This window comes from Glycine max, chromosome 15 (assembly GCF_000004515.6).
Source record: "Glycine max cultivar Williams 82 chromosome 15, Glycine_max_v4.0, whole genome shotgun sequence".
In the NCBI taxonomy this organism is placed as follows: Eukaryota; Viridiplantae; Streptophyta; class Magnoliopsida; order Fabales; family Fabaceae; genus Glycine; species Glycine max.
The window spans coordinates 47,744,697-47,764,491 of NC_038251.2; the positions used below are offsets into that span (position 1 = coordinate 47,744,697).

At 31.7% G+C, this 19,795-nt stretch overlaps 1 protein-coding gene across 1 annotated transcript; it reads left to right on the top strand.

The window, feature by feature from the left end:
* The first annotated feature begins 4,003 nt into the window (after window positions 1–4,003).
* On the top strand, window positions 4,004–8,684 carry LOC102663764 (nicotinate N-methyltransferase 1-like). Its single transcript, XM_006598063.4, has 4 exons — window positions 4,004–4,452; window positions 6,318–6,654; window positions 6,744–6,808; window positions 7,994–8,684. The coding sequence occupies exons 1-4, from the start codon at window positions 4,084–4,086 to the stop codon at window positions 8,291–8,293; spliced, it is 1,071 nt and encodes a 356-aa protein (XP_006598126.1). The 5' UTR covers window positions 4,004–4,083; the 3' UTR covers window positions 8,294–8,684.
* The last annotated feature ends 11,111 nt before the right edge of the window (window positions 8,685–19,795 follow it).

Sequence of the window (19,795 nt, forward strand, 5' to 3'; positions counted from 1 at the left end):
GGATCTTAGCAAATGGTACATTGATAAGTCCACATATAAAAAGTGGGACTAAACCAGGAAGAGCACCAACACCAACAACACCAAAAAGGACACCAACAGAGAGAACAAGTTGTACTGCAGAAGTCCATGATATATGAAAACACCATGGAAATTCTCCCATACAATACGTGTCAACAACAATGTAATTCACAATTTCACATGTTGAGTGCCTTCTCCTTGCCGAGCTAGAAAGCTTTAGTTGTTTTTTATACACTGCCACCATCAGAGCTAATCTTATCTTTAATCCTGATCTCCTGGAATCAAAAAACCAATGTCTCTGGGACACAGAATCAACCACTCTGGAGAGAATAAGAAAGCCAACTATGGAAAGACCTTCTTTGAGATTTGTTTGCTTGGCATCCCTGCTATTTAAGTAGTTGACAAAAGCATAAAGTATTAAAGGAGAAACAATCATAGCTATGGTTCTAAGTAGTGCATAAAAAGCTATGAGTATGTTCTCGTTTAAGTGAGTTCTAACAACAGACCAGAGAACCAAGTTTTCATCATCGTCTATTGCAATATCTGGCTTTTATGGATTCTTACGTTGGAGATTAACTGGCTTTTATGGATTCTCTTAAAGAGAAAGGAGGAGAGAGTCCTAGAATCTTCTTCACTCTCTATCAAATGATACTACCCTCCCTTAGTGTATCTTTGGAGACTTCAATGACCTACCGACCAATGATGAGAAAATTGGTTTGGTGGACCACCCAAATTGGCTTTTCAATGGATTCAAGGATGCACTTTCAGATTGCAATTTACATGATGACCTTTCAATGGAGGGATGGAGGGATACCAATTCACTTTGGCAAAGAGATGAGGCAAGTGATGTTGTAGAAGAAAAGCTAGATTGAGGACTAGCAACACTTGACCGGATCAATCTTTTTCCAATTTAATTTAGGTATTTGTATTAGATGTGTCTTTAACGGTAATATTTTTTCAAATTTGCCCTTAATACTAATGAAAATCTTATCTGATCTTCATAGAAGAGAAAGTGATAATTCAAAATAACATTTAATTACAGATTTAAGATAATTAATGCACTTAAGAGAAATAAAATGAAGTCTTATAATAAGGTAAAAAAAAATTATTGACTATGTCTTGTCTTGTAAACAGAGATGAGGGATACAAGATTCAACAAACTCAGACCTACATTCAATCTTGAGAGGCTGTAGCGTGGAGTTTTTCAAAGGCAAATGAGAGGTTTCTGTTCACAGAACCTCACAAGCTAGGTTATGAGCATTATTCATAAGAGGACTCGTATGGAAATAAAGCATGGTATGAATTTGTTGTTGCATCATATTAGACTGGTTGAAACAAGGCTTGCAGGTTGAACTTTCCTACCAAACTTTATGAGTATGGAAATAAGGTGGGAAAGTTATCAAAATGGAGTAATTTTATTTGTAATTTGTCAAATGGAGATAATTTTCTAATTAATATTCAAATAGGAGTAAGTGGTGTGTTACTACTTCTGATAACGAAATCATACAAAATGGACGACTTTAGTTTTTTCTACTGAAGTCGTAAAAAAGTGAATGATTTCTGTTTTTTTTTTTTAATTTTTGTGTGAAGTCGTAAATTGCTTTAAAGTCTTTTTATTTTTTTAAATATTTATTTGAAGTCGTAAATCAATTAACGACTTCAATGACCACAATTTTTTAAATTAATTTTTAACGACTTTAAATTAGTTTTAATTTTTAATTTCTAGCATTTTGGTTCCAATGTTTTTAATATTTTTGTTACTAATATTAAAAAAAAAAATATTAACTTAAATTTATCAAATAATATTAAATTCTTTTTAAATATTTTTAATTAATTTTATTTGATAAAATTATTTTAATATTAACAACAGAAAATAATTTAATAATAAAAGTAGTTGTTAAAATAAAAACAACATAATACATTAATATGAAATGAACAATACAAATTAAACCCAACATAAAATTGAAAAGTAAAAATAATATTAGTCGTCAACTTTTTTGTATGAACAATTAATACAATCATGTCCTCTAGTTCTACACCATGAGTATTTCTTAGATTTATTTAAAATTGATTCGTTCATCTCATTATGTATAAGATCAGTAACCTTTCCATTGTATCTCATCGCTTCGAATGATCATGCATAAAATATAGACCAATATATGTGTAATACATTTTTATTTTTATTTAAATTTAAGTCTTTTGTTTACACTATTTTTCTAATTTAAAAAGAAATAACAATCCTTAACATTAGTAATAAAAATATAAAAAATATTAAATAAAATAATATAAAAAGTATAAAAAATATATTAAATAAAATAATATACAAAAATATAGAAAATATTAAATAAAAAGTAATTTAAAGTAGTTGAAAATTAATTTTTTAAGAAATTAGGATGACTTTGAAGTCATTAATTGGTTTACGATTTAAAATAAATATTTAAAAAAATTAAAAGAATTTAAAGTCATAAAAATTTAATAAAAATAAATATTTACGACTTTACATAATAATTTAATAATAATAAAAAAAAAGAAATCGTTCATTTTTTTATGACATCAGTAAAAAAAAAATGGATCATATTAGAAAGGTAGAAACAAGACTTGTAGGTTGGACTTGGAAAACAACTTCCTGTAGAAAATTGGGTTCTTGCACCATCATGGCTGAGAAAATATGGGGTGCCTTAACAATCCTAGAACATGTCTGGCAGATAGGAAAAATGGTTGTATAGATTAAAATTAATTCATTATTAGTTATGGATTTGTTGACTAACAGCTCCATGAAGCAATACTCTTATAATGGTCTCCTCAGACATGGTAAATCCCTTATGCAAAGGGACTGGAGGATTAAGCTATCACATATCCACAAAACGGGAATTTTATAACTCATTGGTTGGCTAAGTTGTCTCAGATTTAATGACTCTTTAGTTTATTAATCTTTCCCACCATTGGAATGTATGCATCTTGTATATATGGCAAGATTTTGTAGGAGTTTCATTCCCCCAAAAAAAAAGTCATATATATAAGAAAAAAATAACATTTTCTTGATTCTAACTATAAAATATATAAGATTACTTTATTGTTAAATTTTTTTTATATATATATATATATATATATATATATATATATATATATATATATATATATATATATATATATATATATATATATATATATATATATATATATATATATATATATATTCTCCATGAAAGTAGGCAATTGAACTATCAACAAATAAGCTATACACATTGATTGAATTTGAAAAAAAAAAATTATAACAAAATAGGAAGTGAAAATGGTGAATAGGGAGGTGGTGAAAGGCAAAGGTATGTGGAATACACCACCTAGGGGAAACATAAAAGTTAATTTTGATGCATCAGTTAAGAAGAAAGGTGGTACCTGGATGTGGGCTATTTTTAGGTACTTTGAAGGAAATATTTAGGCCTCAGCTACGAGCTAGGATGAGCAGTGTTATACTCCACAAATTGCATAAGGTTTGGCGTTTAGGTGGTGTGTAAAACTTGTCATTAAACTAGGGTTACAAGGAAAATCTCTTTGAAACAAATTGTAAAGTCCTATCTGGAAAAAACGGTGGAGAGAAGTATTGTTCTTACCTTGCGGATATTGCACGAGAGAGTGCAGAAGCATGTTGGAAGATAGGCCTAACATTTCTTTGCTTTATGTAAAAGAGTGTTTTCTGGCTCTTCGGGTGTTGTCAATTAAAAATTAATCATTAAATTAAGAAAATCACTTTTATTAATTTAATGAATTAAATAATTATTTCTTATACATAAAAAAAATATGAGAATGAAAGATTTGCTAAAATCTCCCAACTTTAATTCAAAAATGCATTTAGCATGTCAAACCTATATATCTTGCAAACTCTATTTGTCAGTTGTCAGAATTATAAATTAATATTTTTATAAGTTCCAAATCCAACTAATTAAATTATTTCAATCACCATACTTTGCAAACTCACAACAATACAGGGTCCTATAAATTCCTTCTACACGGTGCGCATTTTTTCTCAGACTCGAAAACCAAATCGAACAGCACTAGAAGAAGACGATGGAGAAAGAGGAGAGCACGGAACAGCGAAAGCAAGCGATGCTCGCCATTATGGAGCTCGCTAACATGATAAGCGTACCGATGGCGTTAAACGCCGTCGTTCGCCTCAACGTCGCCGACGCCCTCTGGCAAGGTGGCGCCAACGCCCCCCTCTCCGCCTCCGAGATCCTCCCCCGCATCCTCCCCGGCGCCGACGGCGCCGACGCCGAGAACCTCCAGCGGCTCCTCCGTATGCTTGCCAGCTACGGCGTCTTCCGCGAGCACCTCGCCGCCGGCGAACGGAACTACTCCCTCACTGAGGTTGGCAAAACGCTCGTCACCGATGAACAAGGCTTGTCATACGCACATTACGTGCTCCAACACCACCAGGTTAGTTTTTAATTTTTAAATAATTGGTATTTAATAGTGTTTATTCTGTATAATAACTAAAATTTAAAATAAATAAATAAATATTTTTAAACATAAAAATAATATTTTAAATATATGAAAATAACTTATATTGTGATGTAATTTTTTTTTTAAGTACAGATGATTTTTTTTAGAAAATGTTTAAATTTAATTTAAAAATAAAAATATCAATTAAAACATTAAAGTTGATAATATAAATTCACAACTAATAATTTAATAACATAATTACACAAGTCCATGAATAAGTTTTGAAATGGAAACATAAATAACATCAACATAGTAACATCCATAATTTAGATCCAAGGAGTCAATATTTGATTAATTTAAGTAATTCTTCTCCATCAAAAGAATGACTCTTTACCAATATTGTTTTCATTTGGATTAACATCTTTCATGGTGTTTTCTGGTGGTTGTGACACATCATCATCTTCTTCATCCAAATTTAATTTATCTATGATAACATCATTATAGATTCAAATTAGCAATTAACATAAGTACATAAGTGGTATCTAATAAATACTAATGTTATTAAGAAACATACCAACATCATTGAAGTTGATTGGATGAACATGTTTGCTAGATCATTACATAAAACCTCCACCTCTTCACAAGTTAAGAATGGTGGTGACTCCTTCAACGCTGAATTAGAATGGTTATCAAGGGTTCCCAAATTGATTGGGTCATAATTTTGTGTTAATTTCTAAATTCATCAAAATACTCATATATCAACAATAGAAAAAATTTCAAGCAAAATAGGTAAAACAATCAAAGAATAATCAATATAATGATACCATATGAGAATTTCAAGATTTCTATACAAGTGGATCTTCCCCAAATTCAATTCCCTCAAATCCCATATGCAAAAGCAAAAACAAATTGTGTGGGTAAAGGAGAACTCACCAAAACGACTTGCAGTGCAGCGGTGGTTGAGTCGAGCGGCGTGAAGATGAAGAGAAGGGTCAAGACTGGAGCGTAAAGATGAGCCATTGAGGTTTTATGATTGATTCAAAACGACGTCGTTTTCGAGCGTGATAATTTTTTTTTAACATGTACAACCTTATTTGGATTTTAAAAACGGACTAGGTCACCGGGTTTTCTCAAAACTAGTTAGGTGATCCCAGGCCACATGCATAAATCGTCTAATAGTAAAACCGACCGGTTAGACTCATTGGGCCAAATTGAGTTTTACACCACTAGAATAAAGATTTTATATTTATGAAAAGTGAAAATTTAATAAATATGTAACTTTATCATAAATCATGTGAGGTGACATAATTAGTAAATAATTTTGCTTCTCAAGTATCCAGAAGTTTGATTCCTTAACTTGTATGCATAAAAATGTTTTTTTTTGGATAAATTAGTATCTTAAATGAATCTTAATAAAAAAATATTTTTTAATTTTTGACTAAAAATAACTTGAATTAAACTAAAAAAATTTGTAAAACATTATCACATCATGATCAAGTTGCATTGATATAATAGTCATGACAATTCGTATGAGTTTCTAAGATCACTTGGTAGTTGTAACATGGAAGATAAGGAATGTTTACTGAGTGAATTAACGGTAAAAGTGTGTAGTAAACGGTAAAGGTGTCATCTTAAGAAAAATAACAACTCCACAAGCAATTGAGAAATTGCATTACAGTATGATATATATTATCTTACCTATCTTTATTGAGGTCATCTTATAGTATTTTTAAAAAAAAAAATTAAAATATATGTATATATATATATATATATATTTTTTTTTTTTCTAAAAAAACAGATATAATTTACTTTTTTTTTTTAAAAATGGCACAGATGAATTTTAAAATAGTATCTTACAGGATGCGTTGATGCGAGCGTGGCCATTGGTGCACGAGGCAGTAGTGGACCCTACAAAGGAGCCCTTCGAGATGGCCAATGGAGAGCCAGCATATGGGTACTATCTGAAGCAGCCAGAGATGAATGACCTAATGGTGAGGGCTATGTCAGGGGTGTCAGTGCCCTTCATGAGGGCCATGCTAGAGGGCTATGATGGCTTCCAAGGTGTGGAGAAGCTTGTGGATGTGGGTGGTAGTGGTGGAGATTGCCTTCGTATGATCTTGCAAAAACACCCCACCATCAAAGAAGGGATCAACTTTGACCTACCTGAAGTTGTGGCCAAAGCCCCTCAAATCCCATGTGAGCCTCTGTTATGTTTTGGTTTATATGATCTTTGGTGAGATTTGGTTGTGGGGGTCACATGTGATGAATTATTATGTGATTTGTAGGTGTAACCCATGTTGGCGGTGACATGTTCAAGTCTATTCCCCAAGGAGATGCTATCTTCATGAAGGTCAGTCATTACTCCAAAATACTCTCTTCTTTACGACATATTATAAGATATATAGTTTTGAATCATTTTGCATTTATAATCTTTAGTCAATTTTTATGTAATATGTATAGCTGTTGCTTCTACCTCTTCAAGTTATTTTCAAAAACACATGTACTCATGTATTTAATTTACAAGAAAAAATTGATAATACCCATGTCATGAGAAAATTAATTTAAGATATGATGATCTTCATCATGTAATAATTTTTAAAGTCCTACCACTTTAAAGTATAGTAAACTTAGAAGAAAATAATCCTGAGACTTTAAAGTCATAAATTTTTAAAAAAATTATAACTTTAAAGTTGTAAATTAAAAAAAAAATTATAAAATATTTTACGACTTCAATTAAAAGTAAAAATGGTAACATCCTTTAACTTACCCATCGGATGATTAATTTGAAATCAACCCAAATGGTAAATAACAAAAAGTTTACCCCATATGTCCCATTTTACATCAAGTCTCTCTGTATCTTTTAATTTTATGGAATTTGTGGAGAGCAATATTATTTTTTTCTAGATACTAAAGTCATAAGAAACTTGACGCAATCAATACTCGACACATATAACTGATAATAACTTTTTAGTATTCATCTTCACCATCGTTCCCTCTCAAATCACACTGCCTTCCCTGCACGGAGTTGGAAAACATAAAATTGCTTTGCTGAATTAATTTTTTATTGGGTCAGTTTGTTAAAAGAATGTGGTTTTAATATAAAATAATTTAGTAATTATTTTTTTAGAAAAAGAAGAATCATTAAAAAAACTAATTTTATGAGAAATTGTTTAAAATGGATTATGATTTTAAGAAGACTTTAAATTCTTTTCAAATTTTATTATTTTTTTTAAAAAAAATAAAATAAACACGAATTTTTTTAATTTTTTTTAAAAAAGGTAATTTTCTTCTGAAAAATATTGTAACATACTAATAAACAGAGCTATTTATTATAAACATGTTTTATAGTATAACTTATAGGGATCAACCTAGGATAGAGACATAACCTGTGTTGGATTGATTATGACCAGTTAGGATTTTTCATCAAAATTCCCCTAAGATCATTGGATGGACCAACAACTTCATGGCCAATAAAATTGAAGTGGGTGCTTTTGTAGTTTAGCTACATAATTACATAATCTTTTTTGTTTGGCAGTGGGTGCTAACAACATGGACTGATGAAGAATGCAAGCACATAATGCAGAGCTGTCACAAGGCACTCCCTGAGGGAGGCAAACTAATAGCATGTGAGCCAGTGCTGCCAGAGCACTCAGACGAGAGTCACAGAACGAGGGCTTTGCTTGAAGGTGACATTTTTGTGATGACAATCTATAGAGCCAAAGGGAAGCACAGGACTGAAGAACAGTTCAGGCAATTAGCCATTGATGCAGGCTTCCCTCGTTTCAGAGCCTTCCATGTTGACCATTTCTACACTGTCCTTGAGTTTCAGAAATGAAATAAAATGAAGGAAACAACTACTCTGCTCTGTTTCAACTTTGAATTAAGTGGTTATTTATTGGTATGTGATATTGGAACAGAGTTACTTGGAGAAATGGGGCAGAATTTTAGGTATTGATTGTCGGGTTAGTAGAATGCTTAGAGATGCAGAATTGAAGACACAAAAATAGTAGGAGACCCGCTTAATTAGGTCCCTATCATGATCATGTGTCTAAAAATAAGAATCATACCTTTACAAAAACTACTACGAGTAACGACAGAGTAGTACCCTATGTACCCTAAAATTAAATAAATATCTGTTCAAGAATAAAAAAAACTACTATCCTTTTTTATTTAAGTTATTACCTTTACTTTGTCAAATGTCATGACAAATAGAGTGGAAGAGATACTCTCAAATGAAAAAATAAAATAAAATCATAGTTTCTCCGGTGTTAAATCGTTAAAGATTTTATTTTCTTTAAAATTTTCATTTTATAATAGAAATATATTATACTAATAAAATTTAGTAAAGGGCTGAGATCTCATTCAGTAATAATGTCATTCTTTTTACATAATCGAACAAAATTATATTAATATATGATTTAATTATATTTTTTTAGGCTTAATGATCTATTTGCCTAGTCACCACTAGAACTGATATTGTTGTCTTGCCACTATCCACACTACAACCATCATCAAGTTACCATCATCATTGACATTACAACTAATTTTTAATATGATTGAAACTTTTAAAATAAGTTTACCTTAAAATTGAAGTATCAGAAAAATTAAAACTAAATTTTATAAACTGGTTTTTTAATTTTTGAAATTAAAACTAAAAATTAGTTATTTAAATAAAAAACTACAACTATCATAGTTACCACCATAATTGATATTATAACTAATTTTAATATGATTGAAACTTTTAAGATAAGTTTGCCTTGAAATTTAAATTATCAGATAAAAACTAAAACTAAATTTTATAAACTTGTTTTTTAATTTTTGAAACTAAAACTATAAATTAGTTATTTTTTTTAAAAAAAAACTTGCAACTAAAACTAGTTGTCCTTAAATAAGAAGTCACACCCACCAAAATCTAATTGTGACCACTAAGGTAACTTAATTTACTTAAATGCAATTCTATTTTTAATCTAAGGTAACTTATATAAGTTTAGTAAACGCACGAACACAATTTTGCTGCTAATGATACAATTTATTCAACACCAAAATTCAGAATAAACCATTTCTATTTAACGGGGTGCAAATTAGAATAAATAATAAGATACCCGAAAATACAAAATACATGGTAGACCTAATACCCCAAAACACAAAACATCTAGACCTGTACCCACTTGCTTCTGGAACCTAATTAATCATATGAAAATTCAATAATAGCACAAAAGAAAACTTTCTTAAATGAGAATAGCTTCTCTTTAAATACTTATATAACCTTCGATTTTCCTAGGGAATAACTGACAAGGTAGAAGCTCATCCTCTCCGGCACTAAACCTTTTTCCATCACAAATTTTGCGAAACACAGCTCATGCTCAAATCCATGTAGTTTATGAAATTTTACAACCTGTCAAACACTCGGGCACAGTAGCAGAATTCAAAAGTTCTTTGTCAAATTTAGATATTTCTTGTATTACTAGAAAAATGTTTTTATACGACCGTTGTTTTGGACATTTTCTATCGATTACTAACCGTCGTCCTAAAAAGTCTTTATTTTCTACGATAATTTCTTAAAAAACTGTCTTAAAAAAGGTATTCATCTAAAACGGTTCTTTGATTTTTCAGAGAACTGTCTTAAAATGTATTTTTTTAAATGAATAAAATATATTGAGGATTCTAAGATGGTTTTTTAGATAACCGCCTTAGAATGTAGAGATTCTAAGATGACTTTTCAGATAATCGTCTTAAAATGTATTTTTTTAAAAAAATATTGAGGATTGTAAGACGATTTTTTAAATAATCATCTTAGAATGTGTTTGTTTTTAAAAAAATAATTTAAAAGACCATTACAAATGAATAAAAAATTAAACTTTGAGAAGAACATGTCTAACTCTAAATTAAACCAAATAATTACACTAGTGTACCGGTAAAAATGTCAATGCAATTATAGTAAAAATCAGAAGAACAAAATCCAACAAAATCATACTTATTTTCAATAAATATCTCCATAGACTTAATGACAAAATTAAAAGAAGGTACCTAAGGAGGAATTCCAAGAATATATCTCAACGCAAAATAAAATAGTTCTTAAGTTTATTCCTTGGAATAATGTGAATATATCTTTCATCATGTAATTATGAAAAAAACGGTGCCTACAATTTTTTTATCCCTTGAAACAAATATGTGAGACATCATGCCAAACTCTATACAATTGGATCCACATCAAAATAAGATTGGTCCAAATTTTGAGACCAATGACAAGCTTAAAAAATAGGATATGGTAGTTCTGCCAACCCTTTATTGAGAATCAATAGTTATCATCTTATTATTATTATTGAATCTAAGAACCAAACACAACCAATGGTGCTTTGCCAAAGAAATGATAGGATGAAATTGAAGGGTACGTACTGTGAAGTCCATTTCTACATTAAAGGCCCAACATGTATTTAATGTTGGTTAAACCATGATCATGTAACTCCCTATAGAAGCTTTTATGGCATGTGTATCGTCGCTTGTGGCCAAGGGTTCCTATTCACAACAGTTAAAGGGAACTTGTTAAATGATTAAAAAAATAAAAAGTATTTAATACGATAATAATTTTTGAGGCAAGATTAAGACTTGGTTTTATACTTCTTTTTGATTTTTTCATTTTAATATATTTTTTAAAAATTGATCCTATTTGAGAAATGTAACAATAAAATGTTATAATTGAAAAAAAGAGAGATAAAATTCAAAACAAACAAAAGTTAAACCACCAAACTGAAATAAAATGAAATTAAAGGACAACCTAGATTACAAAAATTTTCCTATCAATTATACTTAATTAATTATCCTTAGTTATAGAAAATCCTTAGTGCAGCCGAAACATCAAAGTCTGTCTTTGTCGTTGCTTAATAATTATACTATATTTTATATATAATTTATAATCTAGTTTTTAGTTTTTCACCAATCAAAAAAACATTTTTCATAAACTAGTTTGCTTTAGTTGTGTAAACTATATAACTGGAAATTTTATATCAAGTAACTGAACTAAAAAATTATCAAGAAAAAATTATCTATTCATTTATTTCTAAATAAAACACAGAATGTGAATTACAAGATGTTGATATTGCCTCCCAATGGACTGAGAAAGTAATATTGTTTATAGACCAAACTAGAATGCAGTTTAGGAAATAGATTCATTATGGACCCAAAAAAAATGTGAATGTTATCATCAAAATAAAGGAAGGCCACGACCCTTATAGTTTGTCAAACACATACTAGGCAGTTTCGTTTACAATGTCAAAGATTCATACTCTGGCACAAATATCAGGTACACAAGTATTAAGCATTCAGTCAAGCATTCATGTATGGTTGTTGTAAGTTGGAATCTTAGGGGCAATAGGATATGAAAAAAATGTTTTTTGTTTTTACTTTCAATTATAATAGGGTGTCATTTTTGTAATTAAAAATAAAAAATAGAGAATGAAAAAAAATAGTTTTCTCAAACCAAACAACCCCTTATTTTCTCAATTGAAACTAGGATTTGGATTGTAGTATCAAGCTAAATTCTGGGATCTGCAACAATAGTGATTTCAAAAGAAAATCTAAGCTGAAGAATATATAGGCAAACGCGAGAGACTATTCCCATGCAGAAAAAAAATGAGGGGGGATGGGGGGTACAATGGCACAAAGTCAAGATATATGCAAACAGATTCTCTTCATTCACACTAAAATGATTATGACAAACCTAAGGGAGGGAAAAATAACATGAAAATACATACTCGTCTCCTATTTTCCTTTTCTCAATTTGAGATATATCATAATATCGTAATGCTGCTTCCAAAAACTTCCTTTTCAAATCCAAAATCCTTGCATAGCAAACCTGAAAACAAAAAGGAAAAAATGGGAAAAATAGATAAGGCTAGGCACAAACATCTATCTTTTAAGCTCTGTTACCCTTTAGCAGCTATCATTTTCAAACCTTGTACTTTAAATTCAGAACTTCATGCTGACTGTTGTTGACCAAGAATGATGCTTTATTAATAAAAACTTCAGCATTAACCACATCATCGTCCTGCCAAATAAGCAAAAAAAATTTGGCTCTCGCAAAAATAACAAGTGTGTAATCAAATTTAAAAAAAAAGGAAGAATAATCGCCATACTTACTACATTCAAATTATTCCTTATGCATGTGTATAAGAGTACGAGAAACATAAACATTTCAGTTATAAAAATATTATTAACTTCTTGAATATGCAGATGTAGAACAAGAACAGGTAGGGCAAGCTTTAAGATTAAAAATTATAGATATGGATACTCATGTTCTTGTGTGGCTTGTTATGACTCCCAATAGCCGCTTCTTTAATCAAATATAGATTTCATTGCAGAAAAGAGTCAATACCTCAAGATATAAACAAGCAATTTGGACACATTTTGAAACCCTGAATGCATAATCAATAACCCTGATAAAATAAATGAAAGTACAAATCAGTAAAAGAGAGACATTTTAAATTTTGGCTGAATTATAATTATAATAGTTTACACCAGAAAATAAATATGGGAGGTAAGAAATTCTGAGACCTCATTCCTAAATCAAGGTCAATACCACTGAGCATTTGAGCTGCTTTTGACCATTGCTTCTCAGATTCATAAAGCTTAGCAAGTTTCTCTCTAATAACTAAAACCTATGATAAAAAAAAGTGGCCATTAGAGTAATTGAATTGAGTCAACCAAATGCAAGAGGAAGACTACTAGAAAATGTAGATTTAACATCGGTTTTGTCAAAATCCGATGTTAACATAAATACAATGACATAATTGTAAATAATGTGCATTACTTGGCATCAGTTTTCTGCAAAACTAATGTCAACTTATCAAACGTTAACATCGATTTTTTCAATAAAATTGATGTTAACGTTACATCACTTGGTTAACATCAGTTTTGTATTGAAAACCGATGTGGAAGCTACATTTAAAAATGTTAGAATGCGAGCTCTATTTTCCTCGCGTTATCTTTTTCTCTTCATGTTTGCGACTCCATAATAGCTCGCGCTCTCTCCATCTGCAGCCATCATGATAGCTTGTCTCCAACGTTGCTCGCATCCTCAAAACCCTCACCGACACCATCTTCCAGTGTCCCCCTTAAAAGTAAGCTCCTTGACTTTGTCAAATAAGTCTCTTGCTGTGTTTTCTGGATTTCACATAAACCCTAATAGGCACTTGGTTGTTTTTTGGATTTCCAGTGAGGCTCGCACCTATGTTAGGACTATGTGTGTGCACTTAGGCTTGCTTAGGACGGTTGGGTTTTATTCACATTTTGGGTTTTATTCACACAAAGGCTTGCTTACGACTATGTGTGTGCACTTAGGCTTGCATAACAAGGTTCTCATCACCTGAAGGAGAACTTGAACAACTCAAGTTTGCCACGGTGCCCGAGAAGACTTCCATATTGTTTGTCTGGGTAGTAGGCATTTGAAATTGAAACTAAGCTGAGTCTAATTATGGTGGGGTGGTAACTAGGTTTTGTACATAATTGTGTGAAGCCAAATTATGTGTTTAGTAATCCTACTACAATTATGTGTGTCTCTTATGTATATGGCATGTGAGTTCGTGCATTTTGGGTGTAGATTGGTTTTTGAGTGTGATTGAGGGAGGAAGCTTTGTTCAGTTGATTTTCTTAATTATATTTTATAGATTCTACCGATAATAACTTTTTGCAAACAAATCTATGTATACCATTTTGATTCTTTTATATATTCATGCTAGTAGCCAATGTTTGTGGTTGTTTTCCTAGATTTTGATGTATGCCTTGCAATCATTAATTGGAAGGAATTAGATCTTAGTGATTTATGCATTTAAGATAAATTGTTGATAGTTTCTTTTAAATATTTTTTTGGCCTATGGCTGGGGCTAAGTTCTCCTAGCAGTAATATAATACATCCTGTATTTTCAGGAAGTTGAGGTTTCAATAACTCAGCAATGTGGACAACAATTGTAAATAGTTTTACTTAGAGTTGAGTGCATCACGTTGAATGACAATTTTTTGCACAAATGGATAAAGGGATAAACTAGCTATTTTCCTCTATGAATACAATCCAGTTACTTGATAGATGCTTGCTAATCTGTGTTTGCTGCCAGGAACTGCACGTAAACTCCACTCCCAACTATTTTTGGCTTCCTATCATAGATATAGAGTTTATGTGGCTATAAAATTTGGTTCATGTCAATGTATAGCAGTTTGATTGATACCTTGAATGACTAGGTGATTGCAAGTTTGATATTTGTTTCTTCCATTTGTAGTTATTAATATCAACAAATTTCTATCATAATTTGATTGATACCTTGATGAATAAGTGATTTTGAGTTTGATCTTTGTTTCTTTCATGTGCAGTTATTAATATAGGCATGAAGTTGAGGATATAAAATTGGTCACCTTGTATATATATTGATAATACTTTATTTTCTGTACTATTTTTTAATGGTGCAATTTATACACGTATGTATCAAGGATGTAAAATTATTATTTTCCTTTCCTTATACTTCATCCAATAGATATGGCTAAAAGTTTTTTTTTTCCTTTTCTTATGGATAGTGTACAATATGAGAATGTTGAATATCAAACTTTGTTGGGAGCTTATTACATTGCGTCAAGAGAATGTGATCAATTTAGTGACAATTTTTTCATTTACACTTGTTGGATCAAGTGGCATCGGAATAATTAAGAAGGGGGGGTTGAATTAATTATTACTAGACCTTTACAAATTAAAATTTATCCTTCTTAGGCTTTTACTGTGTTGCTAAGAAAGTAAAGAACAGAAATGTAAACTTAACCAAAAGTAAAAGCGATAATTAAAGTGCACAGCAGAAATTAAAGAGTGTAGGGAAGAAGAAGACAAACACAAGAGTTTTATACTGGTTCGGCAACAACCCGTGCCTACATCCAGTCCCCAAGCGACCTGCGGTCCTTGAGATTTCTTTTCAACCTTGTAAAATCCTTTACAAGCAAAGATCCACAAGGGATGTACCCTCCCTTGTTCTCTTTGAACAACCTAGTGGATGTACCCTCCACTAGAACTGATCCACAAGAGATGTACCCTCTCTTGTTCTCAGTTACAACAACCCAAGTAGATGTACCCTCTACTTGTACCACAAAGGATGTACCCTCCAATGTGTTAAGATAAAGTTCTGAGGTGGTTAGTCCTTTGAAACTTTGTGAAGGGGGATACAAAAGATATCTCAGGCGGTTAATCCTTTGAAATCTTTTTTATAAGGGAAAGGGAAGAATCAAAAGAATTCTCAGACTGTGTCGTTTTGAATTCTTTGACAAGGGAGAAGGGAGACACAAAAGAATTCAGGCGGTTAGTCCTTCATTCTTTTGGAAAAGGGAAACGAGAGACACCAAAAAGAATTCAGGCGGTTTGTCCTTGGCAAATTCTTTTTGGCAAAGGGAGAAGAGAAAGAAAAATGAATAGCACACTTTTGTTTTCAAGGTTTGGAAAACCAGAAAACTTTAGAAAGCTTTTGGCAAAGGAAGAAGAAGAATAAATTTAAGAAGATGCTTAAAGAGATTCAAAGGTTGTAAAGGATTGTAATGATTGTTCTTAAGTTATAGAAATGCAAGTCAAGGTCTTGCTTTTATAGACTCTTCAAGTCTGGTCAAGAAAACCATTAGAAGAGTTATAACCTTTAGAAAAACTTGAAAACCATTGGAAGAGTTACATCTTTTGATTTTTATTCAAAACTTATCACTGGTAATCGATTACCAAATCATTGTAATCGATTACACAAAGCATTTTTGTGAAAGGATGTGACTCTTCACAATTGAATTTGAATTTCAACGTTCAAACACACTGGTAATCGATTACCAAAATCTTGTAATCGATTACACCATTTTGAAATTAATTGGAACATTGTAAATTCAGTTGAAAGCTTTTGAAAACAAACTTTGCCATTGGTAATCGGTTACAGGAAACTGGTAATCGATTACCAGAGAGTAAAAACTCTTTGGTAAAAGATTTTGTGAAAACTTCATGTGCTACTCAATGTTTTGAAAAACTTTTTAGTACTTATCTTGATTAAGTCTTCTCTTGATTCTTAAATCTTGAGTCTTGAATCTTGATCTTGATTATTCTTGATTCTTGATTCTTGAAACTTGAAACTTGATTCTTGAATCTTGAAATCAAATTTCACTTGATTCTTGAATTGTTCTTGACTCAATCTTGAAATCATTCTCTTGGGCTTTTTGTCATCATCTTTGTTATCATCAAAACAACTTGAATCAATCTTGATTCATCATCATGAAGCTTACTTCTACAACACTGAGCACTGTATAACCTAAGAATTGACATATTTTGTTGAAATACCGCAAGTTTCACCAACAAAATTGGTTCCCTAAGGGGTGTTTGATTTAAGGGGGTGGATGTTGAGTGCAATTGATTTAGACTATTTTGGGGTGAAAGTTGTGAGAATGAGTGTTTAATGGGGTCAATGTAGCTGCATTTTTTAAAAGAGAGTGACACAAGAGAGAGGAGAGGGAGAAATGAATCTCTTACACAGTTTCAAAACTTGCATAACTAATTATGCATTTTGTACAACATGTATGTTCTTGGATTTTGAATAGTAAGATGTATGTTTCGGTTGTTGTTGTTAGAATAATGTAGTTCAAGTATCATTGGACAAAAAATGCTTTTAAATACTAAATACAGATGAGAGTGAGCGTGTGTCTGGTTGCCAATGGAAGACATGATCACATTCTTTCATATGAACAAAAAGGCACGATGATGTTTGAGGGAATTGTCACTAATGGAGATATGTTGAAACTCATCAATCAAGCTTGAAAAAAAGACTAAGATCATGAGCTTTTCTAAATCTCAATTTATATATATGATCGAATTTTACTTGATATATCCAAGTTTGTCTTATATCTCACTTAGCATTGAAATATTTAATTTGTAGCCACTATTTGTCTTCTTGTTTGCATCGTGATCACAACATTTGTTGTTGGACACTATACTGATCATCATCATAGGTACTAAAGTTTTTCATAAACTTTTGATGCTTATTTTTGTTACCAATGTTTTCGTACATTGTTGTTTGTTATTAATGTACTTTGTTTTATATACAAATTTTGTTCATCATGAGTGAACCTTAGATTCCCGTTTGAGATTCAATACAATGTTTATTGTAGATAGTTTGCATTAATCGTTGTATTGAATCTTGAATTGTTCATTTGGACAGTTTGAGAAGAGTCATATTTTTATGGTAGATTCATGCATTAAGGTTAAGATTATTTTGTTGAATTTGATGAAATTTTGGAACAATGTTTAATGTCACCGCTTTCATGTCGTGTACTTAGAGATCAATGCGAAATGCTATCGAAATTTCGTCAAATTTAATAAAATAATCTAAACCTTGATATATGAATCTACCATAATAAAATGTCTTCCTAAATGGGATAGGGTCAAACCTTAAATGAAAAAGTGAGATTTTCATGCATCGAATAATTTTGTGAGTATCATAGTGTGATTATTTAGATGGATCAAAGTTGGATGAATGAAAGTCGCATAAGCCTTGCGTATGAGGAAGGTGTGGAACAATTCTTACAATTTTCTTCGGAAAGAAGTTGACCAGATGAAAATGGGAGATTTTTTTGTCCGTACATAAATTGTTTGAATGGGAGACGATAAATACTCGATGACATATGTGAGCATCTTTTGTGTGATGGGATTAAGAAGAATTATACAACATGGATATGACATGGTGAATTGACAAACATGCAGAGTGGGTCCCAATCTGAACTGTTTAATGTAGAAATGGGAGATCGCTTGGAGAATATGACTCGTGATCTTGAAAAAGAGTCTTTTCAGGAAGTACATGCTTTATGTATGATACATCACAAATTGATTCAAAGAAGCCTTTGTATCTGGGGTGCAAGAATTCCTTAACGTTGTTGTCAGCGGTGTTAAGTCTGGTTAATATGAAGGCTAGATATGGGTGGAGTGATAAAAGCTTTAGTTCACTGCTTCAAGTAGTGCATGATATGCCTCCAGAGGAAAACACATTGCCAAAAAGTTACTATCATGCCAAGAAGATATTGTGTCCGATGGGTATGGAATATCAGAAGATTCATGCTTACCCTAATGGTCTTATACTGTACAGACATGAGTTTGAAGAAATGCACAAATGCCCTAGGTGTGGGGTATCACGGTACAAAGTGAAGAATGATGATGACTGTAATAGTGATAAAAACTCAATGAAGGGCCCCCAGCGAAGGTGTTGTGGTATCTTTCAATCATTTCAAGGTTTAAGCGTCTGTTTGCTAATGGAGACGATGCAAAAGACCTTACATGGTATGCAAATAGGAGAAACTGGGATGGAATGATCCGTCATCCAGCTGATTCCTTCCAGTGAAAGAAGATTGATCGTTTATATCCGGATTTTGGCCAAGAGGCAAGAAATCTTAGGCCTAGACTAGCCACTGATGGAATGAACCCATATGGCAGTTTAAGCACTCAACACAGTTCGTGGCTAGTTTTGCTAGTAATTTACAATTTGCCTCCTTGGTTATGCATGAAGCGAGAATACATGATGTTGTCTATGATGATATTGGTCCTTAGACAGCCAGGAAGCACTGACACCATGATTGATCCTCCATTTCCCATCAGACGACACGTGAAGTGGAAGATAACCCGCACCAAGAAAACTGGCCAAATGACGTCTGAGGCAGCAAAGGAAATTGCTGACAAGATTGTAAGTCACTTTCAAATGTACTTTGCAATTATTTATGTTTATTATGTATTTGAGTAAAGCAATAAATGTGTTCGTTATAGGATTCCTTGGAGGAGCAAGCCTCACAGGGTTCCTTTGTCACCCATGGACGTCGGGATGTACTAACTGCTGCCATTGGGTGACCAAAACACCCTGGTCGTGTGCATGCTGCTGGAGCCAGTGTCACGATCAAAAAATATTTCACTTATTATTTTTTCAAGATATTATAATTATTTTATTATTATTTTGCTTTTTTTGGTTTAACCAAGGTTACAACGTGAACGATCGGATAGATTTTGCTTTAATAGTGATTAAACGACATTACAACACAAATGATCTGTTGAAATTCATTTTATCATTAATGAGGCGAGATAATGACTTAAATAAACAGTTAAAGGACGTTAAAAATGGAAGAAAAGAAAATCAAAAGTGAACGAGATGAAGATGAAAGCAAACAAAACAAGAAATGAATTGAAAGTCTCGGATTGGAACACTTACTAGTTGAAGAACGAAGAACGAATGAAGAACGGACGAAGAACGGTGAAGAACAGAGGAAAATCTTCACAGATTTGCTCATGGAAATGTCTTGAAAGCGTTATGAA

What these genes read in the sequence shown, in the direction of transcription:
- LOC102663764 (XM_006598063.4), top strand. Translation starts at nt 4,084, where the DNA reads ATGGAGAAAGAGGAGAGCACGGAACAGCGAAAGCAAGCGATGCTCGCC. An exon ending in ACGTGCTCCAACACCACCAG is followed by an intron (nt 4,453 to 6,317) that starts GTTAGTTTTTAA and finishes AGTATCTTACAG; the next exon opens with GATGCGTTGATGCGAGCGTG. An exon ending in GAGATGCTATCTTCATGAAG is followed by an intron (nt 6,809 to 7,993) that starts GTCAGTCATTAC and finishes TTTGTTTGGCAG; the next exon opens with TGGGTGCTAACAACATGGAC.